The 20,164-nt window shown below is 40.2% G+C and overlaps 1 protein-coding gene across 1 annotated transcript; it reads right to left on the reverse strand.

The window, feature by feature from the left end:
* Window positions 1-243: 243 nt before the first annotated feature.
* Window positions 244-15,701, reverse strand: LOC104268291 (origin recognition complex subunit 3-like; the record flags this gene model as incomplete). Its single annotated transcript, XM_009875957.1, is given in 11 exon segments — window positions 244-307; window positions 778-911; window positions 2,718-2,831; window positions 4,009-4,168; window positions 4,905-5,050; window positions 5,999-6,153; window positions 6,933-7,037; window positions 8,283-8,427; window positions 12,737-12,834; window positions 15,311-15,388; window positions 15,580-15,701. Coding segments are annotated over 11 exon segments (1,321 nt in total), but the record flags the coding sequence as incomplete, so codon positions are not given.
* Window positions 15,702-20,164: the final 4,463 nt, after the last annotated feature.

The following is a 20,164-nucleotide window of genomic DNA, read 5'->3' on the forward strand; positions in this document are numbered from 1 at the left end:
TGGAACTAGATGATCTTTGAGCTCCCTTCCAATTCTTTGATTCTGGAATTCCCAGCAACCCTAGAGATTCGGAATTTTGACCTGCTGATCCTAGTTCTCCATTACTGGACATGAAGCACAGCATATGTTATATGAAAGAGTTATACAGAACTATACATCTCAGCCTTGTATTTTATTATGCTCCACAAACTAATGTATTGGGGAAGTTATTTTTGCTCTCCAAAGATATTCTTCACATTTTACCTTTAAAGAGTCATCTGCTGTCAGCAGTGCAATCTGTTTCTCTGATACTTGATTTTCCACATACCTAATGGCAAGAAAAAACAAGAACATAAATATTACGTTACAGAGTTTAAAAAAATGTAAGAAGTTTATGCTGGCATAAGAACCTCTTTGGAAAGATTCAAAAAGGAAAAGTCAAATCCAGCAAATTCAAAGGCCACTCCAAACCCTGAGAGATTATACTCCAGGTCAGCTTAACAAGTTCAAAAGTGATTTATGGTTACTTGCCATAATAGCTCATTTCTGTATGAAGAACAAGAGAAAAAAAATTCAAGAGATTACACATCACAGAAGCTATACTCTCTAGACTGGAAAATTAAGGCCTCCTGAAATTATTTAGAACTGTCTTCCTTTTTGATGGATTTACCTTTGCTACAGAAACACACACACACAAGTGATCTACATTTTCCACAGAACTATACTTACAGATTCTTTTTTTTTTTAGTTAAAGCTGATTAAATGTAAGATTTTCCAAAAATTTATTTCCCATTTTACCTTCTAAAAGAGGGCAGTCTTCGAATGTTTTCACACTGATCATGTCCTAAAGCCTTTACCCTCTTCTTAATGTCTTCCAGTTGGCAGCACAGTATGCTAAGAGGCTGGGAATAGAAGTGCTCCACCACACAGATCTGAAAAACAAAGCAAGGACCAGTGATGTTAATAAAATTCATCCTGTCTACTACATCTACCTTTTAATGCTTTCTTATTTCTACAGTGCATATACTACAATGGCAGTAATGGTATTCCTTTACAAAAAATTCATTATAGTTCATAAATATTCCTTAAGTCACTACAGGACAGTGATTATTCCAGTTTTAAATACAGTCAAATAATTACTGTTTTTTTGCTGTATGTGCTATTAATTTCCAGTACCTCATCTTTTCCTCCCTTACATAATGGTAACTATGGCTTGTCATGTATCTTCTATTGACTTATGTCAATCACTGCACTCTTTAGATTACATATTCAGCTCCAATACTCACAAATAACAAAGTATATTTACAGATATGAAAAGTAACTCCTATACACAAGCAAACTTATCACACATCCTGATTTCAATTTCTGTTTCATGTACACAAAAATACACCACTAAGAGCTTACTATACCTACATACAATGCTCTTTACCACTGATTTCAGCTGCACTAAATGTTTGCAGCATCAGGGCCTTGCAGAATAGTAGCATATACTTATCACATTTGTTCTTAAAAACAAAACAAAACTCCAAGTCAAAACCTTTTAAAGCAGAAAAATGTCAAAGAGGGAAAGACACTTCGTGTCAGAAAATTTAACATCACTCCTTGACATAATGAGATGATGGTGATCCCTTGTATGTATCACTTAGGAAATCTAATCTGAAATTGCTTCATCCTTGAGCACAGCCATGTGCTGTCAGGGCTAGGACTTGCATTTTTGTATCAGGCCAATGAGGAAATCATTAAATCCTGGTGACTCTTTCACTCTTTCAAATACAATGAGCTGAAATGTACCAACATACATGCAGGTCTGTGTGCAGGAAGAGATACTACAGCCAGGATACTTCTCCTGGCCACGTGTAATTATCGAATCTTAAATATCAAAGAATCGGAGACACTTTAAAGGCATATGATACTAAAGGGGCCTGTTTTACTAACAAGTTCACACATGGAACCAGGCAAGAAAGAAACAATCTCACAATGCCACATTAAAACAGATTACAGGGACTACAAATTGTCCGGAGAACCCTTTTTCGCAATCCACAAAATCTACAAGGAAACTTGGATACAGAAATACATCTTGATATGAAAACAAGTCAATAAAAATAAAATTATCATGCTCTGTAAAAACTAGTTTTGGAAACCCTGAAGTCTTTCATTTTGTCTCCTGAGAAAGTAAATGTAACTCCTACACTGCTGCACCAGCTGCTTGGTGCACAAGCACTACCCTCCCTGAGGTACAAAGTAGGTGACCCTACAGCTCCTGTTTCTGTGAAAAGCTACAAAAGTGTGCCCCCAGAAACTGTGCCAGAAGAGTTCAAGCATGGAAGAGGTGCTGCTGTAGCCTACTCACAACATCATGACAAATCAGAGTAAAGAACCTGGAGGATCAGTGATGGAGAGTTCTGGTAGAGGCGTTAGAAGCTACAATAAAATATAGGTCTTTCCACTCCCTAAGGCAGGTTACCCTTTCAAACGGAACCTTTAGATAGAGGTTTTTGTGGCAGAGTAAGTTTTCACATGCTTCTTCATACCTGTCCTACAAAGGTTTCTCTTAAAACCTTAGCAGTTATGGTTTTAACCTTAAAACATCCACCAGTTCACAGATCCAAACTGTTTCCAAAGGAGGTTTTTCATCCATTTCAGTGACAGCAAGATTAGGATCTAAGAAATCTTTCAGTGTCTAGTAACTACCCTTTGTTCTCACAATCATAATTTGAGTTCTTGTTACCATTGCTTACCTGAAATCCTTTGATAAAATTCTGGACAGAAAGATCATGGTACAAGAATATGTTGATGAGAACCCGCAGAACTTTCTCACCCAGCTTAAAGGGAAACTGGCCTGTCAGAAGCAGCTAAAGGAGACAAAAAAGGAAAAGTAGCCGTAGCAGATTTTTTTTCAGAATTCAACTCAGCAAAATTTACATATCCAATCTGATACAACTCTCAGTATGTATCAGCATTCAACTCAACAAGATACTAAACACACTGCCAACTTCCAAACTCAGTATTTCTACGAAAACATTCACGAAAAGATTGATTTTCTGTTTATTATTCCACATTTTTGTAGGCTCCTTTTACTAATACACAACGTTTGAAGTTAATTTTGCTTAACACTACTTTTGCATTTATTTTCAAAACTGCAAACAGAACAGAGATTGCTCTAACAATCAGGGATGCCGCTATTTTCAGCATGGGTAACACTGATTTTGGAAATTCTGCACAAAGTGGTGTATCCAGAACTGCACAGGCACAGTATCTATATGGCTTGGCCATTTGGATAACTGCTAATCTTTCACAGGCATCAAAATTCAGGCTGGATTGTATTTTTCTATGTTTAAAGATACCTTTTTCTGGAGCAAAGAAAAATCTCAAATCAAAGCATTGCTTTAATGAAGAGGTGGGAATGTCAAAGTGTAATTGCCCAAGCACGTATGCACAGACGTCAATGAAAATGAAAAATTAAAAGAAAGTGTGTGAGTGGGTCTCAATGTGAGAAGGCAACTCTCAATATGAAGCTGCACTGCAGCAAAAAGCAGAAATATCCAAAATCCAGAGCTCTCAGAAATAAATTCCATTTCAAAAGCTTCCAACAAACCAGCTTTTAAAGGCCACACATGTACACTGTGCCTGAATATACACACACTCCTCCTATTCCAGGGGAACCTAATAGCTGCCTTGCAATACCCGAAGGGAACCTAGAGGAAGGCTGAGGAGGGACTTTTTGCACGTGTCCACCAATAGGACAAGGGGAAATGGATTTAAATTAAAGGAGAATAGCTTTAGATTGGATCTTAGGAAAAAAATTTTCAGTACCAGGGTGGCAAGACTCTGGAATAAATTGTCCAGAGAAGTTATGGATGCCCCCTCGCTTGAGGGGTTCAAGGCCAGCCTGGATGAGGCCTTGAGTAGCCTGATCTAGTTGAGAGGCGTCCCTGCCCATGACAGGGAGGTTGGACTAGATGATCTCTAAGGTCCCTTCCAGCCTAGGCCATTCTGTGATTCTATGATTCTATTTAGGAAGGGAATTACCTTGTCAATTAGGGTAGACAGGTGCTCCTTACAGGAAAGGGACTGGAAAAGCTCTATGCACAGCAGAGAGGATACAGAATGAGGAAGTAAGCTGTGGATAATCATCGGAGATGTAGCAATTCCAAAAATCAGTACTAGAGGTAATTCGTGGATATGTTGACTAGATCACAGAGGAAGGGAGAAAAAAATCCAACATAACAGTTACATTATAGAAAGTCATGAAACAAATGCACTGAGTTTCTACTACAGCACTAAGCTTAGATGCATAAAGGGGTAAATTAAAAGATTTCTTGTCAATAAACCAAAAGAGTTTTAATGTGGAGTAAAATGAAAAAGAAAGGATGCTATTTAAAGCCCTGAAGTAGAAAAGCAAATTAAATCATATTTTAGGATTCAAATTTCAGAAGTGGCATAAAAAGCACCTTTTCAGTTAGATTAATGCATTGGTCCTATCTCCTGAAAACATTCACAGAACTGACTCTTAAAAGGTTCTTTTTTTTGAAAAAAACAGAATTCCATCCATAGTCATACAAAAAATACACTTGGAAAACAATTTTACAAGTCTACAGAAGAAAGACCTAGGCATCTTTAAAGAGTAGTTTCACAATCGCAAATTCTGTAACAACCAGTACCGATAAATCCCCTTATTTAAATAATTAAATCAGCCACCCAACATCTCAACCCAACCCATAGGAATTCTGGTTCAGAGTCCCAAGTTAGCTTTAGGATAACTTACCCCAAAACCTAGCAAAAAGGTTTTTGCTCAATTGCTGCTGCAAAGAAGCAGCATCAATATTTTGATTCCAACACTCCACTGGTCTTACTGTTACACTTTGAAACAGCTGCAAGTAGACAACCGGTACTGAGTAAAAGAACTAAAATTCAGGTCAAGTTACCTGCTGATGACTATGAAGTCTTGAAGTACTTTTGTGGTGAAACTTTCCAAATCTTTGAATATAACTACAACCAGAGGAGATTGACAGTGTCTAGAAGAGGAAGCTCTTTTTCTGCTTGGAGTTTCAGAAATCGCTTTCCTTGAAGTCTTTCATTATGCATTAATAAACAGAATACAGTAAAAGAAAAAGACTGAATCGCATCTATGATACTATAATGCTCCAAAGTGACATGACTGATTTTTTGCTAGGGTTGTATTTATTATTTGCATCTAGAATTGCAATTTTTCTTTCTTATTTCTTCTGTTTGGCACAGCATGAAGTATAAAGAATACACAGATTTTAAAAACCAACATTACAACATAGACAAGAATAGGTCTGTGGCACAGAACTGGTGAAATTCTGTTGGGATTCAGGGATTTGAGTTGTGTACATGGATGCTGCTCATTTCCTACATCTTTACCCAGAAATAGAAAAAGCACACACTCATTAAACTTTTGATTACCACACTGCTCTGGTGAAGTCATCATAAAATCAGTTCTAGCTTTTACTCATGACAGAAACAAAACTTAAAACTTCATTAGCTTTCTTAAATACAATGATAAAAAAAAACATTTTGAAAGTTATTTTCTCAATGCTCATTTATGTAGTGTGGGCTGTGGATGACATAATAGCACATTACCACTAATACAATGCCTTTCCCCTGGATGGCTGTTCTTGCTTAAATTTTGTTTTAATAAACAAAACATCTCAGCACTCCTGGGAGAAAAGCATCTGGCATGAAGCTGATACTGCATTTTAAGTTTCTAGTTCCGAAATAAACATATGATAAAACAGTACTTTTTGCTTGTTCTTCAGAATTCTGACAGTCATACCTCCTCAGAAACTAATGCTACATTTATCATATATGTTACAGATTTATATTCAAATCACCTCAGTCTCAGTTATTTCTTAGTAATAAATGAAAAGCTGACCTTTGGCATTTTTTCACTATGGCACAGAAGTTTGAGTTATTCACTTTCATTTTATAAAGCACCAAAGATCAGGCATTTTTATAAACGGATGATACAAAAATAATTTAATACAAATAATCCTACCTTTGTTACACTCTTGTACCAGTTGATAAGAGAAGTCATTGAACAACGTACTCTACTCTGAGAAACCTGCACACAGCTCTCATCTTCCACTGAGTCCACATCGACGTAGCAGTTCATCAGCTGCCCCATAAGCTTCTGCATCAGGTTTTTTATGCCTTCACAAAAGATTTTTAGACACAGAGTAGAGACATTTTGTTATTCAGTAACACTTCTCCACTCATACTCTAAAAGATTACCCCAAGGGCTTGCTTACTATTTTTTGCTTTTCTAATTATTCTCCTTCTCCCTCTGGAATGCCCATCCCAAGCTCCAGAAAGCTTGAAGAGTATTCACAATATGCATATTGTTAATGCAATAAAAAATATCCCATTAATTTGCCTAGATAGCAACAATTCAGGTTAAGATGTTGGCCCTGCACCTTTCCTGAACTCCAGCCACATGCTATTAGAGTGACCTAAAAATAAGGCAGCCAATCCACAGAGCTAGGGATGCTGCTGTAAGTGATTTAAATCTTTTTACTTGAAAAATAAAGCAGTAGCAAGTAGAGTGGGACAATATTTTATTTTACCCATTCCCTCACTGCAATAACATGACTGTAAGCATATAAAAATATAGAATGCATACATACATCGTCCAACTAAACAAGAAGAAAACCAACCTACAATACCAACGTGCAATATACTAAGCAGCATGCTCTTGATGTTGATGCTACAACTAAGTAACATTTCAGTCTTCGTTGTTTTTAAAAGAACTGGATACCTCTTAAAATACAGTAGGCATTACTGCTGTGTTAACACAAGACTGAGCAAATCTTTAGAAACAGTTTTCAAGATCCCTCCATCCCATTATTTTTACATTTGCAGACAAAAAGCTAGAATTTCTAGTTAAATGATAGCTTAATCAGAAGAAACAGCAAAGCTATTGCAGTATCTACCTGGGCAATCTTTGCCTTCCAGCAAGGCTATATAAGGAGTAACTTTATTCTGAAGGACTTCTGAGATACTTCTGAAAGTCAAGTCATGATCCGTAACATTTACACCTTGAAAGGAAGACAAATTTCAAAGGGCATTTTTCCTGTGATTTGTGACTGAGTAACAAATTGAACAGCAGACAAAAAACAGAAGACACCTCAAATATTCAAGGAAGGAATGAAAAGCACTGCATCATCTACGAGGAAGGATGAAAAACTAGCACAAGATCCATGTTAATACTAGCTGATTAGAAGGAACAGGGAATCACTGCAAAGAACACTTATATAGTTTGGTGGATTTTACAGAAAGATTTTTCAAGCGTGCAAATCTCCAAGAAGTGGAATTGGTTTTCTAACTTTCCTGCTACTCATACCCTCAGAAGCCACCTACAGTCATCTAAGGTCTGCAGACACGAAGATGAAATTCACCTTCCCTAGAAGGAGAGCTGTGCAAACACCTGAGACCTGGATCCTCACATGGTTTATGTAAGGGTGAAAATTACTACAAGTTAGTATGAACTGCAGTCCAAATTTACTATGAACTGCTTCACATTCACTGCCTTTGTTAACATCCTTAGTCAACCAAAAAAAGAACAAGACCCTCCAAAAGGCAATTCTTCCACAGGAGCTTCTCACTTTCGCCACCCACAAAACCAGACTACTTTCCAGGCTTTGTTAGTGCTCACACAGTAAATTTGAAGCACAGGCCTGGTTTTAAGTTCCCTAGAATGAGCCACTGCAAATGCAATCAGCTACCCTTGAACCAGGTTGAGGATTACAGTTACAAACCTCTGAAAGAAAGGAGGGTGGAAAAAACAAAGAAAAAAAGATTTCAAAATATCATTAACTTCAGTAGTAAGAAATTCAGCTATTGCCTTCACCCTCTGCTTCTTTTCCAAGATGACACTGCTTTCCTACACATAAAGATGCAATGCAAGAACATATATCAGAAATACAAAAGCTGTGTAATTTCATGGTTAGTCACAGAAACCATGAAGCATGTTAGTGGCAGGAACTGTGACAGAATCAAAGCATCTCCAGTACCTCAGGGGAAAAAAAAAAAGAAAGCCAAATCACTACCAATTGCACAAGACAGACCTTTAGTGAAGGTGTTAACTTACTGGACTATTATACATGCAGACAAAGGGGAAGGAGGTCTTATCCTGCTTCCTTCTCCCAGCCCAATCTCTTCTATTTACATTTCTGAAGCTGATATTGCTCACAGTAATAGCTGGAAGTCAGCAATATATTTTTGTTTAATCTCTACGTCAGTTTTTCAGCAGATATACATAAAATACATCTTAAAAAAATTACCTAAGACAAGAGCTGCAGTAGGGATTTCTCTGGACTTCATCCGACAAGCCCATTCTGTTGTCTTCTCCTGGAACTTAGAATGAGACTGCCTCAAAAAATTTACTAGATTATCAAACAACTGCTTATTCAAGTCTTCCTGTATTTGCTGTAAACAAACACAGAGAGATTTTATTTATAAAAATGTGGAAACACCAGAGTATCTTCCTTTTCCTACCCCTTTCTCACATAATTTTTAATCCCTAAAACTTCAGGGTAAAATTTTAAGCAAGACTAAGGTTCCTGTTGTAGTGGGTTTGCATGGCAAGGTTTTGGTAGTGTGGGCGTTACCGGGGTGACTTCTGTGAGAAGCTGCCAGAAGCTTCCCCTGTGTCCATCAGAGCCAGTGCCAGCTGCTCCAAGATGGACCTCCAGCTGGCCAGGGCTGAGCCCATCAGTGACGGCGGTAGCACCTCTGGGATAACAGATTTAAGGGAAAAAAATTCCTGCATAAGAGCAATTGCAGCTGGAGAAAGGAGCGAGAATGTGTGAGAGAAACAACTCTGCAGATACTCTGCAGACACCTGGGTCGGTGAAGAAGGAGGGAGAGGAGGTGCTCCAGGCACCAGAGCAGAGATTTCCCCTGCAGCCTGAGGTGAAGACCACGGTGAGGCAGGCTGTCCTCCTGCAGCCCATGGAGATGAACAGTGGAGCACATGTCCACCTGAAGCCCATAGAGGACTCCATGCTGGAGCAGCTGGATGCCTGAAGGAAGCTGTGACCCCATGGAAGCCCACACTAGAGCAGGCAGGACCTGTGGCCTTGCGGAAAGAGAATCCCATGCTGGTGCAGCTTTGCTGGAACTTGGGACCCCACAGTGGACCCACGTTGAAGCATTCTGCTCCTGAAGGACTGCAACCTGTGGAAGGGCTCCACACCGGCACAGTTAATGAAAAACTGCAGCTCTTGGGATAAATCCCACAGTGGACCCATGCTGAAGCATTCTGCTCCTGAAAGACTGCACCCCATGGAAGGGCTCCACATCAGCACAGTTAATGAAAAACTGCAGCTCTTGGGAAGCACTCATGTTGGACAAGTTTGTGGAGGACTCCATGTCTCCCATGGGAGGGACCTCATGCTGGAGCAGGGAAAGAATGTGAGGAGCCCTTCCCCTGAGGAGGAAGGAGGAGCAGAGACAATGTGTGAACTGACCACAACACCCATTCTTCATCCCCCTGTTCTGCTAGGGTGGAGGATATAGATAAAATCAGGAGAGAAGCTGAGCCTGCGAAGAAGGGAGGAGGGAAAGTGTTTTTAAGATTTGGTTTTATTTCTCATTACCCTTCTCTCATTTGATTGGTAACTAAACTAATTTCTCCCCAAGTGGAGTCTGTTTTGCCTGCGACAGTAACAGGTGAGTGATCTTGTCCTCATGCCAACCTATGAGCCTCTCGTATTTTCTCTCACCTGTCCAGCTGAGGAGGGGAGTGACAGAGTGGCTGTGGTAGACACCTGGTGTCCAGCCAGGGTCGACCCACCACCTCTATGAACTATAAACACCCTAATTTATTCACTGTGTGGCAAACGCAGTGGAACTTCTGGTCAAATGCTTCCACAGTAACTTGGAAAGCAATCGAGCTTAACTGTGTTGTCACACCATAGGCTTTAAAGAAGAAAAAAAAAATGTTATAAAGAGTGACATAGAAAGAATAAAACAATATAAGTAGTTTCTGGGAGAATGGTCATGAAAATGCCTATTATTCCCTTTTGGTCTGCAAAACCCTGCAAACAGATCTAAATGAGGGCAAACATTCAGCTCCTCCAAATCTAGTTTAGGATGAAAGAAAAAATAATAACAATAAAGGAAAGCATTAAGTATATTTTATAAGAAAAAATACTAAGCCACATAACTGCCACATTTGCTACCTTGTCTTTTGCCCTTCTGGATGACTTTCATAAAAGAATATGCATATGCAGGAATATACTGAAAGGTGATAGAAAACAGGGGGAGTTAAAAATGAAGATATATAGTGGCAGCATTATTATTTCTTTCATTATGTATGTGCATTTGAAAGATCTGTCTCTAATCCAAGAGACGCCTTCTGCTAGAAAAGACATAAGAAATGTCTGAAGTTCAGGATATTAATATACACTCTAGAACACAGATGTTAGAAACAAGATTAAAACCCTGCCTCCAATAAAATCATCATCAAGATTTATTAGCCAGAAGAAGTGACACAGCAGTGAACTTGGTTTTAAACGAATTGGCAAAGGCCATCTCTAGCAGAGGCGACAATCACAGGAGTTAAGGTCACATCTCCAGGAGATTGCACATGATGCCTGCTCAAAAACCCCAGCTCCATTTCCATTACACAGAAGCACTGCTTCTGCTCTCCTGAACAACTAATAATACTGTACACAAAGCAATCTTATTCTTTTCACCCTCTACTTATTAAAAAATATTCTTCTGGCCTTTCTGATGTTGATTGCGCACCTCTGAGCTCCCACTTGATAAATTCTACGGCAACTCAGAAGAAACTGTAATAGGGCATTTTAGAAGAATCAGCTTTATAACAGTATCGTAACAGCTCCTGTATTACCATATGTCCCCAGAGCAGTCCTCTGAGCTTTGGAGGATATCCTGCTAGGCTCCCTTAGCACGCTACCAGAACCCTTAGAAGTCCAAACCAGCAAGCAACACACTTCACAGGTATTCTGCCATAGGTCAGGTTTACTACAGGAAGGTTTGAAAATATATAAGAAATAAAATCTTGACTGGATAAAGACCTCACCTATCTAGTCTGACCTCACAGATGCTGCTGGTTGAAGCAGAAGTTCAGACTAGAGACTTTCTAAGGTCCCTTCCAACTTGAATTATCACACAATTTTATATGTAAGATCATCACCTCCAAGTTTGCCAACAATGGCATAAAAGGGTAGTAACTCAAAACTCAGCAGAAAAAATACAGGAGACACCCCAGAAGCTGGACAAAGAAAATTCTCTATGTAGCAGCAAAAGTAACTGCAGGTAATCTGCCCTTGGGTAAATCAAACTCTAAGGCAAGGCCCATACCAAGTTGTCAAAGTAGGACGAACTGTTCTCCATGAGGAGAAGAACAGAAGAAATTATTTAGCAAATTCCTAGCAGCCTCAAAGAAAACAAGAACAGGAGATTCAGAACAGGAAAGAATGATTTTCCAGAAGGCAAAAGCTCTGTCTGTGCTTCTGAGTGGTTAAGGCAGGGTTTTGCTATGATGGGCTCTGACTGCTGCTCTGGAAGAAATCCTTGCAGAGCACTAGGAAAAAAAAAGATCACTTCAACCTGAAAATCCTGCAGCCACACTTTAGGATGTAGAAACATTGTCTCAAAAGCTCTGACAACACTGCACCAAAGAAAGAAGATCCAAGAAAAGGTCTTCCAGAAGTAGCTACAGAATGTCATCTTCCCTAAAGTCCACCATAGTAGCTGCTTCTGGTGCAGCTGCCAACATTACTGCCAATGTTGGTAAACTAACCCATCGAGCCAAAACATTTGTCAGGAAGATACCAAATGTACCTCCACAAACTCCTCTGTGTTCTCTATAATCAGCATCACGACATAGCACGCTGCTTTGAACAGTCTGGCTAGTTATGGTTGTAAAAGGGTGCTGACTAGTCAAAGTGAGATGGATCATGGAATAGCAGTAACAGAATTAGAGGAATTTATGGGCTTAGATCAAGGATCCAGATTGTAAGCTACATCCAGCTGGCTTCTACTGTATCACCCAAAACAAACCTTGGAAAAAAAGGTCTCATAATGTCCAGAGCCCAAGAGCAGGCAAAGGAGTATGGAATACTTGCCCAGAATCCTTGACACTGAATAGAGGAGGAAATCCCTGCTGTACGGAAGCAATTATTCACAGCTGGTTACAGGGACAAAGCAACAGCATGCCATCTAACACACAACAATTAGGAGGCCACAGTTCAGTTTGAAATTAACTCTGATCCCCACTAGACAACCTCACCGACACTGTCCATACTAATGCAATAGAGCATGCTTGCAGCTGTGCCATTCAGTATTTGAGACCCATGCAGTTCTATTCACATAAATCCAGTGTGAATCCTGGGCTGCTATGAATATTGTAACACTGAGGTCAAGAGCAGCCTAAAATCATCAGGAGACTGGCAAGTATATAACTGAATTGAAGGTAGAAAAGAGAGGAAAATTAATAAGAAGGACAACTAGTAACAAGAGAAGCTTAAAAGCAGCAGCTGAAACATTAAAAGTATGTAGTTCTGCAGTTAGAAGTAATATGTAATTGATGGATTTATGATTATTTTATATTCTGGACAGGGACTGCAGACTCGGTATTTCTGGCCCTTTTATTGCTTTAACTAATTGCCTTTTTAAGCGTGTAAAAACAATCTCCAGAAACAAAGAAGCAAGCAGTACTGTTAAAAATGCAAACTACTGCTTTTGTACGAGGTATGAGACTCACCTCTGTTTGCAACTTGATCTGACTCCACAAAGATTGACAAGTAACAAACCGCGACTGAGCATCCTCTGAATCATTCTCTCCTTCTCCGAAATAATTAGCTAGAAAATCAGAAAGTAAAGGCAAGCACAAATATAATGATTAAAACAAAACATTTTTTTGCTGAGAATAAGAAGCAAAGCATCCTACTAAAACAAGAACATCTTAATATAGGTGTGTATCTGGGCAAGATGACTTTTCTCTTAACCAAGTAATTAACTGCTGGAATCTGGTAGAAGAAGCAAGGGAACAAGCAGAGTCTATTACCCAAGCAGGCAGGCAGCAGGTAAAGAACTGGCTTCTATCTCAAGGCCCAGATGAGCTAAAGGCTAAATCAGAGGAAACAGCCTTTATTATTAAAATACTTTTTTTCCTCCAAATCTTTGAAAATACACAACCATGCCAGCAAAACTTTTAAGTGCAAACTAGGCACAGATTTCTGGCTCACTCCTATACATGCTCTTCATGAAAAAGAAAAGGAGAATCAGATCCTTTTTGGTAAAACAGTGTCTTGGCTCATTGTCTGAATACATCTGGCTTCCCAGGTGCTGCTCTGCCCCACAAATCTGAGTACAGAAACTCTCCATCAGCTTCCAGATGGAAGAAAGGAAGACACGAGCTGGGAGAAAAATAGGAGACTGAACAGAAACCAATACGAGTGGCATTTTTCTCATTTTTTTCCTCCCACATTCACACAGTCTACATTTCCTCTAAAACAAACAAACAAGTGAAAAAATTGCACAGGTTTGGAACCATTCTTCTACTTCCAGCATACATTTAGCAGGCCTGGTATAGCTTTAAGGCTTCACTAACATCAGCTGGAAGAACACAAAGTCTGAAGGTCAAGTAAACAGACTGTTACTGTTGCCACAAGGAAACACTAAACACAACAATTGATTTTTTTTTCCTAAACATATACATACAAAAAAATTAATTTGCTAGCCATCAAGGTCCATTTGGTGGCCATTCAGTGGAGCAGCAGCAGTGGTCTGATCTCTAGAAAAGAACCAGCTGATGACTACATTCAATCTCCAAAAAAACATTAAAAACGCCTAAAGCAGCTCTGTCAGTGATGAACAAGAGGAATCCCTCATCCTCCATTCTCATCATCTCCCCTAAATTAATACCTCACTTGTACCTCTATGTAAAATCCCTTAAAGTACATAACCCCCTCTGATTACACAGGTCTTAGGCTTTTAGATAAAGAAAACCTAGCCATCACAATATTAGCATTATACCAAGGCATAATACTCTTTTTATACTACCAAAACTCAAGTTATAGGTGCAAATGTGCACAGAAGGCCTTTTGTGGAGTGCAACAGTATTATCAACTATCAATGCCACAAAGTTTCGTAACTGAAACTTCACACTTGCCAGGTTTGAGCTTCCAAACTGGACGGATGCACATCAAAGTACTGTTTATTTAGAAAACCATTCCAACTAACAGCTGTGAGCAGCTGAACTAGCTCACCTCTGCCTCTCTTTTAGGAGTAGTTCAGGCAAATTAATTTTTCTGTCTCAAAGCATTCACTAACTAGAACAATATGTTTATTAGGATTTATCCAAGCATTACTAATCTTGCAAAAATGAAAACATAATCACAGAATCTATCCAGTAAGGGGCAAAGTTTCACTGTGGTTTAAGTGGACAGGTCTTGGTAGTTTATTTATCTTGCAGTGACTTAGAATGACAAACTGGATTCTATGTTCCTGCCTCTCATTCCCTGAGCTACAGATGTGCCAATGCCCACAGAAAAAAATAACTTGGGATTAATTTTTTGAAGTAGGTGTTACAGTAAGACCCTCTGGTAATGACTGAGCCCATGGTGATTTCCACAAAATTTGGCCTTATTACTTTCCTCTCTACTTATTTAATACCAATGGTCAGACCTTTTGACAGCTCTGATGATGCCAAAAAAAGTTTAACCTGGGAATAAGAACAGTACATTTTCTAACAAAGTCTCAAACAACAACTATTTAAGCAGCGTTATATGTGGCTACAATAAGAATCAGTCTTGTTCAGTCTTCTTCAAATGACAAGAGACCTGTATACACAGCATATAGGCTGGACAAAACATATATATAACAAAGACTAGCGGACAGAAGCAATAGGATCTTATATACAGCTTTTCTTTCTTCTACTCCTTCAGAAACTTAGGCAAACTACCCAGAATATGACGAGACTTATGAATGGGGTATCAATTTTGATTCCCATAGCTTAAATGAGGCTCATTCAGACTCTTCAGATAAATAGCTCGTCAGTCAGTAAACAATTTATGGTAGCATGAAAAGGAGTTATCTTGTAAAAAAAAAATGCATAGACAAAGATAGCTATACAATCTTGATTGCTGGAGAATAAGAGAATTTACACTAGACAACAGTTTGCTGGGGTTCCTCCAAAGAAACGAGTTTTCAGCAATATCAACATCAGGGAGCCACAGAAATCTTCACACAGTTATGACACAACCCGATCAGATGTGGTGAACCTCCTAGGATTAACCCTTCTCAAGCACAGAAACATATATCAAAATGCACTAACCTGGTTTCTGAGACACCCTTCTCTTCTTGGGACCTGGTTTAAAAACAAAGCAGCCCTAGAGAATAGAAGAAAATAAAACTTATAAACTTCAATATTAACACCAACTTGACTGGCTCCTGAGACCACTTCATTCTCCTTTGATTTCAGTGTGCTGTTAAACCAACAGCTGGAACTGAACTGCCAGCATCTTAGGGATATCGATTTGCAGGGTGTCCCTTTATATTCTTGTTTCAAGCTGGAAAACTAGTGGAAGCAGTATCCCAGCATACCTGGAAGGAACTTTTTCATCCTTCCAATATGTTCTTCAATCCATCCATCAACTAGACCAGCAGCAGATTCTTTAAATGTCTCATAACCTCCAATAGGTTTAGAATTAAGAGGAAACGATTCCCTGGGGACACATCAACAGAGTTTTCTCAGTACAGTTTCATACAATCATAGAATGGCCTAGGCTGGAAGGGACCTTAGAGATCATTTTAATCCAGCCTCCCTGCTGCCAGGGATGCCACCTCTTGATTAGATCAGGCAACACATGGGAACTGAACAGGAATCAGTTAAAAACAAACAAAAAAACCCCTGAGAGTCTGGGAGGTATAGAAGAAGTGATCCAGAATAACGCAATGAGTATTATTAAGTGCCAAGGGTTAAGGCTGGGCTGGCCACTATAAGCGGGACACATGCTCTCTAACCCCTCTCCCTCCCCAGATGAGAAGGGAACAGGAATAAGGCAGAGAGACTTACAGACTGGCAAAGAAAATTGAAGCAGCTTTAATAAAACAATAATAGTACTAATAAGGAAATAGTGAAAATACTGAAATGTATACAAATATCTAAAAAATTAAATTGAACTCAACTTCCCCTGCTGATGGCAATCACCACTCATGCTGCAGAGCAGGCAGGTGCCAGGGAAGCCCCAGGCTCAGCAGCAGAGGGGAACTGGGTACAAGAGCTGGATTTGGGAACTTAGGATTGGGATCAAAGGAAGAAGAATGAATGGAACAGACACCTCCAGCCATTGAAGAAGAGAAAGAGGTTTTTAACCCCTGCAGCCCTTCAGATTTGTACTGAATATGACGTATACAGAATGGAATACTTTGTCAGATTTGGGTCAGCTATCCTGTCTGCTCCTCCCTAGAGGTGAAGCTTTTTCACTTCCTTGCAGCCCTTTTACTTCTTGGCACTCCTAACATGGTACACCAGATCCTGCAGTGACCTTGGTCACTACAGGGGTGAGTATAAGCAAGAGCCTTTCTGCATCCCAATCCCTGGTAGCAACTATAAACATCAAGTGTTATCACTTCTAGAGGCAGACACTGTCTGCAAAAATATGCTGTCAACTTCAGAAAGTGCAGTCTCTTAGAAGAGACTGAGCTGAAAAGTAAAAACACTGAACAGATTTGGCCCTGTTTAGCCCAAATCAGGACATTAAGTCACTTACAAAAGCCAATGATGTGGCCTAGTTACAGAGGACAAGCGTATCCCAACTCAAAAAGTAAAGGTTGTTAAAAGCAGAATGACAAATGGTTTGGAAAAGGTTCAGATAAAAAAACTAGCTCTGACAAAGTCCTCAGGATAGAATTCACCTCCCAGTTAGATGTGTTTCCTCACAGAGGGGAAAATAAAACACAAGTATCGAGCTTTGAATCCTGGAAGATTTTTTCCATTTCATAGAATCACAGAATGGCCTAGGCTGGAAGGAACCTTTAATCCAACCTCTGTCATGGGCAGGGACGCCACCTCATTTGCCTTTAGAGAATCTGAAATTTCTTCCCCTATTCTCTCAAATAAAAACTCATCTTTTTTGAAGAGTTATAACAATTTCCTATATATCAGAAATCATATGCATTCCCTCACTGTGAGGTTCTTGTGCTACAGTAAGGGGAAAGGAAACACACAAGTGTTCAAGATAAACAAGCCTGATTCAGTCTCGTATTTCTCAAAGGTGACGCTTACACAAGAAAAGCTTACTGAACTGTAGGATAATGCGGTCACTAACATAAGAATCATACAACCATTATGGTTAGAAAAGAGCTTTACCAAGTCCAACCATTATTTAGTTCTGCCAGGTACACTTCTAATCCATGTCCCTGAGCACCGTATCTAGCTGGCTTTTAAATACATCCAAGGATGGAGACTCAACCACTTCCCTTGGCAGCCTGCTCCAGTCTTTGACAATCCTTTCAGTGTACAAGTTGTTCCTAATATCTAACCTAAACCTCCCCTTGTGCAACCTGAAGCCATTTCCTCTTGGCCTATTAGTTGTAACGTGTGAGAAGAGACCAACACCCAACTCTCTACAACCTCCTTTCAGGTAGTTGTAGAAAGCGTTAAGGTCTCCCCTCAGCCTTCTTTTCTTCAGCCTAAACAATCCCAAGTCCTTCAGCTACTCCTAATAAGACTTCTTGTCAAGACCCTTCCCCAGCTTCACTGCTCTTTTCTGGACCCTCTCCAGCACCTCAGCATCTTTTTTCTACTGTGGTGCCCAAAACTGAACACAGTACTCAAGCTGTGGCCTTACAAGTGCCAAGTACAGGAGCACGATCACTCCCCTACTCCTGCCACACACAGTATTTTTTGATACAGGCCAGGATGCCATTGGCCTTCTTGGCCACCTGAGCACACTGCTGGCTTACATTTAGTCAGTTGTTGATCAACAGCTCCAGATCCCTCTCTGTCTGGCAGCTCTCCAGCCACTTTTCCCCAAGCCTGTAGCACTGCCTGAGGTTGTTGCATCCCAAGTGCAGGACCCAGTACTCGGCCTTGTTGAAGCTCATTCAGCTGGCCTCAGCCTATTGATCCAGCCTGTCCAGATCTCTCTGCAGAGCCTCTGTACCATCAAGCAGACCAACCTAACTGGGTGTTGTCTGCAAACTTACTGAGGGTGCTCTGAAACTCCTCATCAAGATCATTAATAAAGATACTAAACATGATCTAGTGAAAATAAAACTCCAAAGGTAATGTTCAATTTTCATGATAGGCATCAATCTGTCGGGTGACTTTAGACATATTATCTCCTTTCTTAAACAAAAAAGAAATTTCAGTAAAACACTGGTAACAATATTGGCCTCCTCTGAAAAACAGCTTTATGAACTGGAGATGCCTTTGGATACTTTCCATTTTACTGCGTACACTAATAACAATCTAAAAGTGGCTGGACAAAAGCTGTGGTTATTCTACAGATCCTAAACACTCCGGAAAAATTCCACTATAAAAAGGTACAGTTTTATTTATGGTGCAGGACACATGTGTCAGAACAGTAACTCATGAGAGCACAACTGCAATTGGCCAAAATAATTATAAATCATATATACAAAAGAAGAAACTATGTATACTTAATCAAATCAAACACAAATACTATTTAATGCTTTATAAGCATTGGATTACCCTAGATCACTGGATGTGGCAGAGACCAGAATGTAAAACAGCGAAGTAGTATCACACAGAAGACATGGAAGGCAAAGTGGGGGGACATAAGTCACTACTTAGAGGCAATGGCCAGTTTTGAAAGGGAAATTCACCTGCTTTGGACTAAGTTTTAACTTTGTTTAGACTTGCTTCCCTTACTCCTGCACTAAGTAATAACCTGCACAAAGACTTTCACAGCAAAGGATCCAGGTGGGCATTGCAATTCAGTGAAAGACAATGTAGAGGACAGGAGTCTTGTGAGGATAAAATGCATCCCCTCCTGCTGTGAGCCACTGCTATTGCTCACTACACCATTAAGCATGACACAAAGATATTAAGTCTCACTACATACTCGGATGAATTCACTGTCCCTACTGCCAACTGACTATAGGCCAGGTAGAAGCTTTCAGCTGAAGAATATCAAAGCAATAGTAGATATTTAACATTACATTTGAGTGACTGCACTTTTATTTCTCCATCAAATTAGTCTGCGGGGGTGGGGAAGACATTTCAAAGTGAACAGCAAGTGATGTCAACAAACTTTAGCTGGAAGTGACAAAACCTAGAGCCACATTGCTTGCTGCTCGGTTCTAGGTGAGGTTTACTTCAAGTATGAGTGGTTTTTGTGTGCTAACAGGGCAGAGAAGCAAGGCAGGAGGGCTGACAGCTGTGCCATGAGAATCACAGAACAGTTTCAGCTGGAAGGAGACCTTGAAGATCATTGAGTCAAACTTTTTCTTAGCCCTGTCAACACCACTAAACCATATCCTTCAAGGCAACATCTACTCTTCTCTTAAACACAAAAATGAGCTGATCTGTTTGTTTCTCACTGACTTTTTTTTTTCCTTCTGTTTTGGAGAAACAGGAAGATTTTCTTGCTTTCTGGAGTTTCTCTTTGGAACTGGAGCTGGTATTGGACACACCGTGTTGCTCAGTTGTCTACTGGAACTCTTAGAAGAAACAAACTGAAGCAAGCAGGGAGAAGGGTGGGGGAAAACCAGAAGGTTCCTCTCTTATTCTCCACCGAGTAAGTTCTCCCATCTGTCCCGAGGAGAGCTCCTGAGTGCTGGCAGCGAGTGGCAGGAAGGATTCCAAAGGACACGAGGATGAGGAGAAGGAAAGAGCTCTTCGGACAACAGAAATAAGCACACATAACAAACCCAGACCCAGCTGTGTGACCTTTACATCTGTTCTGACTGCAGGTGTAGCCTGCCTACAACCGCGGGGGACAGAAAGGAGAAACAAGTGCCTCGGGTCAAGCAGAAGCGGGCACGGATGCGGAGGGATGTTAAGAGACAGCGGAACGGGCAGCTGGGAGCCCAGGCACAGGGGAGGAAGGAAACAGTCAGCGGCTGAAGAGGAGGAGGAGGAGCAGCGCACGGGGCAGTCTGGCGGGCCGGTTCCTACACCGCGCTTCTCCTCACGGGGCCCGGCAAGGGACCGCGAATC

This window comes from Apaloderma vittatum, unplaced genomic scaffold, assembly GCF_000703405.1.
Source record: "Apaloderma vittatum isolate BGI_N311 unplaced genomic scaffold, ASM70340v1 scaffold13349, whole genome shotgun sequence".
NCBI classification, from domain to species: Eukaryota; Metazoa; Chordata; class Aves; order Trogoniformes; family Trogonidae; genus Apaloderma; species Apaloderma vittatum.